Source organism: Lepisosteus platostomus, chromosome 8 (genome assembly GCF_059453375.1).
Source record: "Lepisosteus platostomus isolate fLepPlt1 chromosome 8, fLepPlt1.hap1, whole genome shotgun sequence".
NCBI lineage: Eukaryota > Metazoa > Chordata > Actinopteri > Semionotiformes > Lepisosteidae > Lepisosteus > Lepisosteus platostomus.
The window spans coordinates 6,406,971-6,419,067 of NC_142618.1; the positions used below are offsets into that span (position 1 = coordinate 6,406,971).

The 12,097-nt window shown below is 39.5% G+C and overlaps 1 protein-coding gene across 1 annotated transcript in view; it reads left to right on the forward strand.

Moving 5' to 3' along the window:
* The first annotated feature begins 1,812 nt into the window (after positions 1 to 1,812).
* Positions 1,813 to 12,097, forward strand: part of rttn (rotatin) — a 70,042-nt gene continuing 59,757 nt past the window's right edge. Inside the window, exons 1-8 of the mRNA XM_088642200.1 lie at positions 1,813 to 2,010; positions 2,825 to 3,012; positions 4,277 to 4,472; positions 4,856 to 4,957; positions 5,351 to 5,441; positions 6,885 to 6,999; positions 7,906 to 8,056; positions 8,800 to 8,965. Of these exons, the coding sequence (XP_088498326.1) occupies positions 1,980 to 2,010; positions 2,825 to 3,012; positions 4,277 to 4,472; positions 4,856 to 4,957; positions 5,351 to 5,441; positions 6,885 to 6,999; positions 7,906 to 8,056; positions 8,800 to 8,965 (1,040 nt within the window). The 5' untranslated portion in view covers positions 1,813 to 1,979. The remainder of the gene's footprint in view (positions 2,011 to 2,824; positions 3,013 to 4,276; positions 4,473 to 4,855; positions 4,958 to 5,350; positions 5,442 to 6,884; positions 7,000 to 7,905; positions 8,057 to 8,799; positions 8,966 to 12,097) is intronic.

The following is a 12,097-nucleotide window of genomic DNA, read 5'->3' on the forward strand; positions in this document are numbered from 1 at the left end:
TAATAAAGTATTATCTATCTAAAGTCCTCATCCTGAAAGATTCAGTTTAGAGTATTAAGTGTAAATGTCTATAATGCCTACAACACTTACACACAATACAAATCTGATGTTAAAATGTAAGTTGTTAAAACATCCCTGCAATGGCCACCTCATCTCACTTTACCCAGGAATGATGTGCTATGTCCTTGCTTTGTGGAAAGTATTATGGTGCCAAGAGCTCTCCACACAACCATTAAGGCAGAGAAGTGAGTGGATATTTTTACCAAACTAAAGGGCTGACTGTATAAATAAGACATATATAGTACTTACCATCACATCTCATCCATATGAGTCCCAGTTGTTCTCCTGTCGCTATGTAGTTGTGTTGATTTGTTTTTTTCTGGTACAGTGAAAACAGCGCCACCTACTGGTTGACCAACACAAGTAGATTTTTCCATTATACATTGTGACTAAAACATTTCAGTAGCATTAAGGACCTCTGAACTCCAGATCGGTAGGATATGGATTCAAATTAAAGTTGAAATGTTTATGGAGACACATGATTTTAATCTTCCAGGCAATGTGAAAAAGTGATAGACTAGGAAAGTGTGCCTAATCACCTCATTACAAAAATGTTTTACTGCTCTGTAATCATTGCAGAGTAAAGAATACAGATACATTTCTGTATGAAATAATAATGAAATGCCTTGCACTGGTGGACAAAAAGAACTGAATCTTTTTAGCCTTGATAACAGAAGACTACTTATGGACCTGAACTCTAGGACCTATATTTAAAATCCTCAAGAGCGTTGATGAAGTCAACCCAGTGGAGTTCTTCAGATTCAACAGCAACTCACAAACCCAAAGACACAACTGGAAACTATATGGAAATGCTCTTAAAATCGAGAACATGCTTTACACAGAGGGCTGTGGGAGTGTGGAACAAGCTACCCAGCCATGTTGTTGAAACCAAGACCCTGGACTCTTCAAAAAAACAGTAAAGTGAGATCCTAGGATAAGTTGGTAGCTAATAAACCAGTCCATATGGGCCAAATGATTTGGTCTTATTTGTAATCATTTTATGATTAGCAGTCAGATAGGAGACTACTTTGTAGCCCTGAGCAAGATTCATTTCAAACTGCACCCTTGAATAATTTGCACTATAGACAAGTACTCTCCAGGTTGTTACTGAAAATGAAACTGTGTTTGTACAAGACTGAAGAGGGTAAATAGAATCAGATTAAAAATGGCTATATATGTAGATTTATTATTATTTCTTTATTATTATTGGCTATTATGTTTATAGCTTAAACATGGATTTTTTTTCTTAAATCAATATAAGGTGAGTTAAATAAAAATAGTCAGCAATAGGCCTTGGTGATTAATCGGCAGTTGTTTCCAAAGTTCACAAAACCTCTGTTGTGTATTGTTCAGAAACATCTTGTGGAGAATACGAGATACTCCATACAGTAAGTTACCTATTATAAACTATTCGGTACGTATGTTTTAACATTGAATGTTAAAACACTCTTTACCTATTTTTCTTATCAACACATAAACGTGTATAAAACTGGGACTGTTCCTTCTATTTTTTGCAATAGTTTGCAATATATTCACACTCTGTAACCGAACAGCCGCTGCTCTGTTGTCATTATTGAATAGGGCGTTTCCGGTGGTTTCTGGGAAATGTCGTTCTTTGCTGGCTGCTATGCACAAAAACAAACAAACTCTGGCTTGATATGACACGGAAAATGTGAAAAAAGTGACGTACAAATAATAAACACACATTTATCATATAAAAATTACATTGTGTCTGGAAGCATTAAGTCGTTCATCGGGCACCGAAGAAAAGGGGAAAGTTTGCGTCACCCGGAAGAAGAACTCCGGACAACCCTGGCGCGGTTGTTGAAAACAAACCCGGTTTTAGGTGACAGGAGCTGATGGCAGTTTAACTGAAAATATATGGTTTTGTCTTTGGCTCAGTACGAAATAAAGACAATATGGAGCTGTCTACGCTGATCAAGAAGATTGGTAAGCATTTAGCTTCTTCTTCGATTAGGCCTATCCCCCCTGCATTTGACTAATTTAATAAATCTGGTAGATTTTCAGAATATACATATTTATTTGCAAGCATACTGTGTCGTTTAGATATTTAAGTATTATTTAGTTCACTACCGCCCACGATTTAAGAATAAAGCAGCTCCGTGTTTGAATTAGGTATTAGTAATGCATTATATTAACATTCCTTTTGTTATTAAATGTAACTAACAACTCGTGTAGTTGAAGTGGATGAATTGGGTCTCATTATGTTGTCTCTAAAGTTATCAGTTGTCAGGGTTACCAAATGGAGAGTTTAAAAAGCTAGGCCAGTTCTATAAAACGACGATTATTTAATCGTATACAAGTAGAGTTATTTTTCTCCTTAAAAAAAGTAAAGCTGACGGATGACTGTGACCCCAACTCAGTTGTAGCTATACTCGTATTGATCTAAGTTCAGCAAAATTTTTGTTATGTGCACCATTTCTTCAGTGCTAAAAATCTCTTTATTCACCATTTTCTCCATATAACCATTTCGATGATTTTCTTTAAATCATATTTCAAATTCTTTTTGATTTAATATGTGGACAGCAATTTTACCACAAGCATCTCTGTGGAACCCACAGATGACAGTGGTAGTTTCTATCTACCTAAAACAGTCGTTAACGGGGTTTTTGGTTAATGAGCCCAGCGCCCATTTTATGAATTGTACATTGCGATTAAGAACGGTAAGCTCTCGAGTTCCTTTGTTATAAATGCATTTCAACGGTTTGTTGATTGACGTTTCAGACGTGTTTGTATTTGGCAGGTCACCCCCTGGTGGAAATCCGAGAGCGAGCCGTGAAGAACATCGTATTTAAGCTGGAACATGCCTTAATTACTGTTCCCGACCTTGCCCAAGAGAAAATGCTGTTTGTTTCACTGCTGGAGTGGTTTAACTTCCCAGAGGTACCTACACCAGGAGAAGTGATGGGCCTCCTGAATGTCTTAGCCAAAGTAAGTTTGCCAAGCAAGAGAGAGCAAGGCAGTTCTTAAAATAATGATGCCATAATAATAATAATAATGATGATAATGATAATGATGATAATGCAATTCATGAAATAAATCATTTAAGAAACCCGAGATGTATTTATTTGTTAGTCCTGGTATTTGCGTTCATTGATAAATGTTTCAGGGATTTGTGATCTGAAAACCTAACAGAAAAATGCTTGCAAGTATTTAACAATCCTTTCATTCATGGAATGATAAGGAGGCACAACTAACCAAGGACTGTGCGACAAACCCTGAAATTGATTATGATCGTTGAAAGAAAGGTTCTGTTGAGAAGTGTTAATTAGTTGTCCTGGAATTATCACTATTATGAGAGAGTGTAGGAGAGTGGCACAGTGATTCAGTGGTTAGCATCACTGCCTTGGAGCGCAGAGTCCCAGAAGCCCTGGGTCCAATGCAGTGCTACCTGCGTGAAGTTTGCATGTTTTCCCCGTGTCTGCGAGGGCTTGTTTCGGAAGCTCCAGTCCCATCCCACAGTCCAAAAACATATTGGCTTCTGGGAAAATTGGCCCTGAGGGGACTAAGTGCATGTCTATTTTTGCATGTACCCAGCGATGGACAGGTGTCCCCTCCAGAGTGTTTCCCCTCGCTTCCCGGTAGGGGTGCACGATGTATCGGAGGCTGATATATTAGTCTCCGATGAATAGGAAAATGTAATTATTCTAATCGTCCCGACAGTGTAATTACAGCCGATAATTACAACCGATGATGCTGCGCCCTTATTTTTGTTGGCGCAACTAGTTTTTTTTTTTTTATGTGCACACACTGACGCACTAGACTGGGGACCGTACAGCTGCTGCAGGGTGAAAATGTCGGCGGTGTGGAACTTTTTCACCATTTCCGCAGAGGACAACAGAGCTGCAATGTGCAACAAATGTGTTCAGCCGAAGTACGACGAGGAGGAAACAAAATCAAGAGTTTCAGTACCCCTAATGATCAAGTTAGTCATTGGATAACTCGTCAATTTAAATTATTTAAAGAATACGAGGCAGCTAGCATGCAAAAAAAAAAAGTAAAATGATCGGTTATCGGTATCTGTATCAGCCACAACAAGCTGTTAATTGTCGGTTATTGTTATCGTCCCAGAAACTCCATATCGGTGCATCCCTCCTTCCCGGGATAGGGTCTGGCGCCCTCGCGGTTACAAAATAGATGGGTGGGTAATGGAGTGTAGCCCAGCTGTCAGGTCCTTCTGTGTGTTTCACTGCAGCACCCGACGGCAGCGCAGCTGCTCAGGGAGGTGGGAGCAGTGGAGTTCCTGTCTCAGCTTCGGCCCAGCGTGGAACCAGAGCTGCAGCCAAGCGTGGATGGCATCTTGGACAGGCTTTTCCAGCTCCCAGAGCTCCCTCCTGACTGTCCACAGGCCTTTGACCGAGGGCAGGAGCTGGCAGCCGCTGAAAATAAAGGTGCACGAAGATGAAGTGACTCGGCTTTGGAACTGATTCAGTGGTGTTTTCACAACTCATCTTGGAAGACCAGTGAAATTTGTGTCACAATTTGTGTGATTCTCCTTTTGTTTGCACGGCTGTTTGCGTGGGTTTAGATTACGCGGGTTAGTTTTGGAGATTAGGCTCTTTAATACAGCTTTCTCATCGCACCCTTCTTTCAGCTAGTTCTATAGTTGAAACGACATAGCCGATGTTAATTTTTGGTTCTTACTGGTTTTGTGCCAGTAGAAACAGTTCTCTGTGAATGTAAGAAAAATTCACTTTAATGAATTGTTCTGTTTTTTGTATTTGTCTAAGGTATATGTTTTAGCTTTATTTCTCTCAATATTTCTTTTTCGAAGTCCTTCTTGAGCAAATAGAAGAGGTGTCGCCAATGATGGGATATTTCCAGAAAAGTTCACGAGACACAAGGCAATCGGCTATCCCTCCACACACAATAGCAGGTAATAGCTCAGCTGGGCCGAGGAATATTCTGTGGTTTACTTCATGGTCTGGGAACAAGATTGTCAAAGAATTCAAGGAAGTCTTGTTAAATCCGTGGTTCCTCACAAGCTCTCCTGCCGGTTTATTGGTCTGGGGGTGACAAGTGTATTAGTATCTGACATGACAGATGGATTTTCATTTACATGTTTCTCTTACTGCAGCATTTCATTGGTATTATGAGATACTGTATAATTATAGCTGTCTTTAGAACTTCGCAGGGATTTTTCAAATACATCTGTGAAAGTCTTCTCCCTGTGATTCATTTTGGTGGTGCAGTCAGGCACCCTGCTATTTCTCCTGCAGTTTATGTTCCCTTGTAAAGAGGCTTTGTGTTGCATGTCTTGTTTCGACAGTGGGCGATGCAGTGAAGTGCTTGAAGTTTTCCACTTTTCCCTGGTTAGCTTTGACAACAACAGATAGACATATATTGTCATCAAACGAAAGGTAAATTTCAAAAAGTGTTAATTCCACACTTAAAAACCAAACGCTGTGGCTCTTACGTTTTCTGCGGGTACGCCTATTGAAGGCTTAACTATGGAAGCCCGTTTCTGCCAGGGAGTAAAAAAAAAAACGCGCTATGGTATCTCAGAATTGCGACTTAGCAACTCAGAATTGCGACTTAGCAACTCAGAATTGCGACTTAGCAACTCAGAATTGCGACTTAGCAACTCAGAATTCCGACTTAGCAACTCAGAAGTCCGACTTAGTAACTCAGAATTACGACTTTATATCTCACATTTGCGACTTCGAAATAGCCATTTTTCATTGTCTGTCCTTTTGTTATTGTAACGGATTCGGGTTCTAGGGCTTGTGCCCTCGCCGCTCCCACCCTAGTTCGTGCCTCGCTGCACTGGCTCACTTTCTTTAAGAACACTTTCTTTAACCCCGGCGGCCAGCATCCCTGTTATGCGCAGGGGAGGGTGGTGTACTGCAACCAGATCGTACAACCTGTATGTCGGCCGTTCCGTTACACTATTTGCATGAATCGTACAGGATCATAGGATCTATAAGCCTGAAGACTTGTCCTGTACAGTGCCCTGATAAAAATCAAATTAATTACACTAATTTTTATAGAATCCCATTTCCGCCAGTGAGGCTTCCATAGTACCCGGATGGAATAGTGCACGGTGGGCTTTTTAAAAATAGTTTTATTTACGTAGACAGAATATGAAATAAGATACAGAAATAGGCACTTCACATCCAGAAGAATTCACAATTATAAAAGCTGAAACATACTTTTTACGTATTTCCATTGTATGTCCTTTTTTACTTAAAAAAGAAGGTCTTCTTTAGCTCAGCTGGCAAGACTCAGGTTCGAGCTAGTGCAGCGAGGCACGAACTAGGGTGGGAGCGGCGAGGGCACAAGCCCTAGAACCCGAATCCGTTACAATAACAAAAGGACAGACAATGAAATATGGCTATTTCAAAGTCGCAATTCCGAGATACTAAGTCGCAATTCTGAGACACCATAGCGCGTTTTTTTTTTACTCCCTGGCGGAAACGGGCTTCCATACTTAACAGCTGAAACATGTCTTTTCTTTCTTTAATTCCACATTGAAAAGTCATAACTTTTTACTTTTACCTCTCTAACCAACACACACTTCTGACTCACGCTCACACTTTTCCTGCTCTCAAATATAGCTGGCAAAGACAGTGATAAGAAGGATGGCCTCTCATCATTTGTGAGCTTTACTGTATGTCCTTAAATATCTCTTGGGCTTCTCACCTGGCAGTTGAAAATAAGACTCACTTTTGAATTACATTATCACAGCTAAATTAACTAGGCGTGGAAAAATGCACTGTGAAGAGAATCACAATGAGACCAGTCAGATTTGTGAATTCAAGGTGTTTTCGGTCATTTTTTCTAATCTCTGCGTTCATTTCAAGCTCCCTGAGGAGTAACAACCACAGTTTAGTTCGCACAACTTGTGAACTTCTGCAGGATGTGATTATGCAGGATTTCCCAGCTGAGATTTTTCTTCAGCGTCCAAAAATAGTGCAGGTACGTATATGAAAGTGCATGTGAGACGTGAAGCTCAATTCCCAGGTTGCTAGGTAACAGAACATACAGGAGCACGTACAGGCCATGACAGACGCAGAAGCTCCCTGTGGGGGTCAAATCCATTGTCTTCATTTTCACACGGGCATAAAGTAATACTTACATTCGGAGCCGAGTGATCTCTAATGATCAAAGTTCACACCAGTCCCCTTTTGGTATAACATTTTAACAGTGCAAAAAATCCAAGCCTTAAGCTTTGGAATGGAAATCTGGTTGCTCTTGTTTGGATTGATTCCAGAGGACCACAATCTTTTGGATAGTGGAACTTAAAAATTGGAGCCAAATGAGGCTGTCCACTAGGTGAATCTGCTTCAGTTAGCAAAAGACCTCAGTCTGGGGTAAAGATTCATGTTCCAACAGGACAAAGATCCCCAAGCGTACAGATAATGTGACAGTAGTGGCTTCAGCAGAAAAAGGTAAATGTCTTTGAGTGGCCCAGTCAAAGCCCAGACTTGATTCCCTTTGTGAATATGATGGGCCTCATTTGGCCCTTACCAATCATGGCCTCCTAATAATCCCCATCTATGAATTGGCTACATTACTCTGCTCTCCTCCCCACTGATAGCTGATGTGTGGTGAGCGTTCTGGCGCACTATGGCTGCCGTCGCATCATCCAGGTGGGGCTGCACATTGGTGGTGGTGGAGGGGAGTCCCCATTACCTGTAAAGCGCTTTGAGTGGAGTGTCCAGAAAAGCGCTATATAAGTGTAAGCAATTATTATTATTATTATTATTATTATATGAGGTTCTCAGATGCTCCACCCAAGATATTTTAGTCAGGTGGCATGCTTAACTTTCAGCTTTGATTGCTGCTTTCTTCCTTTCTGAACAAAGGTCTTCTGCCCTACAGAATCTGCTCTCGCTACTAAAGCTGAATGGTGGCAGAGGCAGCAGTGTGTATTTAACACTTCAGGCTATTGCCTGCCTGCAGCAGTTGTGCACAAATCTGAGAAGCAGACTTCACTTTTACAGAGATCCAAGCTTCCTCTCAGCCAAGCAAGGTGAGGCCTGTGTGTTCAGTCATTCTTTTTATATCTTGTGAATTAATCTCAGTGACTGAACGAAGACACGAATTTGGGACCGAGTGCTGCTTATAATGTTAAATGTTTCAGTCAACTTCTGGAGATTGGTTGTGTATTTATCTGTCATTCATATCTGCACCTCATAACATTGTCAAGCATCCAAGCAAATTGGGATAATAGAACTTGATTTTTTTTCATGACCACTTGAATTGTTTTTCAGGTCATTATAAAGTAATTTCGTTTTTTAGTTGTCTTCCAGTTGGTTGAAATTATGAAATAAAATTAAATTTCAATCCTGACATACTTTGGGAATCAATTGATTACTGACTACAGTAGGTTAAAATTAAGAACGAACAGCTGGAAATGAGAGAAGTCCACTCTACCCTCTATCTAACATCTAGGTTTATCAGTAGCTACGTTATTGATCCAGTGATCTCATCCAGAAAGAAGCCAGGGTATCGATTTCCACAACATGTCTGGTTAGCTTCTTCCAGATTATTTTAAAATTATTTTTCCACAACTCTTTGTGTAAAGACGTTCCTTGTGTTTTTGGTTTTAGATGTGTCCCCCCCTAGTTTACACCTGTTGCCTGGTTCGTGTTGTACTGTTGATTCAAATGAAAGCTCTTAATTTAAGAAAATCTCACCCCTTGGCCTCTGGGTGTTGAGCATCTTAAATGAGTCAGCAGGAGCACCTGTGATGTTATGCTGTAAATCCTGTAGATTCGGTGTCGCAGAATTCCTCAGTGTCCTACTCCCAGGAGATGAGGGGAACCCAGGCGTCCCGCAACCCTTCGCCCGAAGACTCCAGTCCCAGGCCTTCGGTCATCGGCCGGACAGTTCAGAGAGCCCGAGGGGATGGGCAGGACGGAGACGCTGCTTCGTCCAGGTATGACTCCCAGGCCTTTTTAAAATTTACATCTGCTTAGAATGTTTTACTGAAATTTCTATTGCAGCTGATTTGTCATTTTTAGTCTTTCCAGACCTTTGAATCCTTGAGCACTAAGCTTTATGAAATCCACGTTTTAAACCCGTGTTGGCTCTGGATTGCCTTGACCCTTAACGGGTAAAATTGGCCACGGAGGTTCTGATGGAGATGTAAAACTACAGTAGCGTATGTGGGTTATGGCTACAGGAAAGCAATATAGCATTGTGAATGATATCAAGTCTCTTGACAGTGATCTAGACACTCTACTAGGAAAATCTGTAAAGACGTGATGGGTACATTGTTTGTTCTGATACACAAGGGAATAAAGGGACACCCTGAATGGCAGTCAGATTCTCCCCACAGTATGTACACTACCTAAAATTGACAGTAGATCCTAAAAAAGGAGGTCTGAGTTTGTTGCCTGTTTTTCTTCTTAAGCAAGATAGCCAATGTTTGTGGAAATTCGAGAAAGATGTGCAACTTGCATGATTTGTTGCATGCAGTTTTTTAAATATAACGGGATGAGGATATTTGTTATATACAGTGAACAGGGTCGACAGTGAAATAAAATCAGTGTTATTTTATGCTGTAGATTGTTTTTTAATTTATTGTGAAGACAATAGGATAAAGCAGTATGTTAACCGTGCATTTATTGGTAAGTGATGTGATGTGAAACTTAATTTTAATATTTAATAACCTATATTAAATAAACATTTGTAGTTATATTTAAGCTACTGCAAGGAATGGAATACATTCTGTGAATTCTCTACAATATTTGAGTGATAAATATTTATGTATCAACCTGTCTAGCATTGTATTTGAGCAAGCAGTTGAATTAAGCACAGTGCATGAAATGGCCCTTCATTACATTAGGATAATGGGTCTTGTTTAAAAATGTTTTAGTGTAATTGCAATAGCATTGAACAGACCAAAGTCGTTTGTCATCATTAATTAAATAGAAAACTGGTCACTTTTTTCACACATCTAAGTATGAAAGTAAAAATGTAAATTGGGCTTTTTGGGCATGCTCATCAGCATTATATTTAGCACAAAAATGTGAAACATTTTTCATGTGTAGGAAGCAATCACGCCTGCTGTGAAATATTGAAGGGGCAAACATGACTTGAGGTTGTTTTGTAGCACTGAATCCTGGAGCCCTTGATATGGTAGGCGGAATCATGAACTCCAACAAATACCAGGACATTTTGGTCGGATATCTGGTTCTGGAAATGGTTACCTGCATACAAAATAAATGTTTTAGAATTCAAGGAGGCAGATCACTAATGGCAACCAAAGGGTCTGAAGGACATAGAGCAATTCTGCCTGGAGGAACGTTAAAAATGCCCTCTCAGAAGAGAAGCCTCAGAGCAAACTACAGGGGGCACCTTGTCAGTGTAATACTTGCCAGGAGCAAGTATTTACAAAATACTAACTCCTGGGGCTTGATAAATATGCTCTGGTGTTTTCTGTGTTTTAATCATTAATGGTTCATATGATGATTTTGCTGTGTGCGGTTCTATTAAGATTGCAGTGGAACAGTTCTAGACTGGCACGTTATTTGATCAATGCTTATAACCTGCAAAGCTTGCCACCTGCTCGAAAGACACCCCCTTCTGCTGGATAACGGCAGGATATTGGACAGCAGGACAGTGAATTGTGATGGTGTTTTTTTTTGTTGAATTTGTCGTCTGTATATATTTTACAATGAAATTATTATTAATATTTAAGTGCTCTTATTTGCATGTTTAATGTTTTTTTGAAAACCTAATCAAAATCCCTCAAATAAGATTTGCATTTCAAAATTGAATTTTTCACACACAGTTGGATATATTTTGGATTTTACAGTTCTTTTTTTACAGTAACTGGTAATTTGTAACAGTAGACTGATTAGCTACCAATTTTCATTTTTATATATTTGTTTGAGAACGCTAATGTTAATTACTAATTATAAATAACAAATTATAATATCTAAAACTGTTTTACAAAAGGAGAAAATTATAATTACATTTTTTATAGACAGTCACACTTCTAAGGAACAGTGCAGTGAAAGGGTAAAAAAAAACCACTTGCATTCAGTATTGAGATGAATTATTTGTATACACCAGACAGTGTCAAGTTTGTACTGTGTAATGCCTGACCTGTGTAGTACGTGTGCTTAACATGGAGTTGTAGGACAGGGTGGAACAACCAACAGTTAATGCCTGAAGCCTTCAGATTTTGCTGCTGCCATTTGTTAGAATTTCAAAATAACAAAATAACAATTATTGAGTTGGTTTTTAATTGCTACTGACAGAAATTAAAATTTCCTGGAGGATCAGGTACAACAGCTATCAGAAGTATTCACCTCCCTGGCATTTTTCACATTTTTCTGTGTTACAATATGGAATCATAATGCATTTTAATTGGGATTTTTTTCTTATTGAATAACACAAAACACTTTATGATGTCAAAGTGAAAAGAATTCTACAGATTGTCCTAAATTAATATAATAATAATAATAATTGCTTACACTTATATAGCGCTTTTCTGGACACTCCACTCAAAGCGCTTTACAGGTAATGGGGACTCCCCTCCACCACCACCAATGTGTAGCATCCACCTGGATGATGCGACGGCAGCCATAGTGCGCCAGAACGCTCACCACACATCAGCTATCAGTGGGGAGGAGAGCAGAGTAATGTAGCCAATTCATAGAGGGGGAGTATTAGGAGGCCATGATTGGTAAGGGCCAATTGGAAATTTGGAAATATAACATGTAATATATATATATATCAGAAATATACAATATATAAATATAAAACAGAAAATATCTGATTGCATAAATATTCTCCTTCCTTGAGTCAGTATTTGGCAGAGGCATTATGGCAGAAATTATAGCCATGAGTCTCGTATAAGTCTCTGCCAGCTGTGCTCCACTGGATGCTGATGTTTTTACAAATTCTTTTTTTTGCAGAATTGCTCGAAATTGCACCCTCAAATTGGATGGGGACCATTGGTTAACGGCAATTTTCAACTTTTGATGGCCAGTGTATTTTAGTCTGTCAGACTTGTATGATGTTCCAGAGAGCAATTTTATTTTTTCCCCTTACTCCA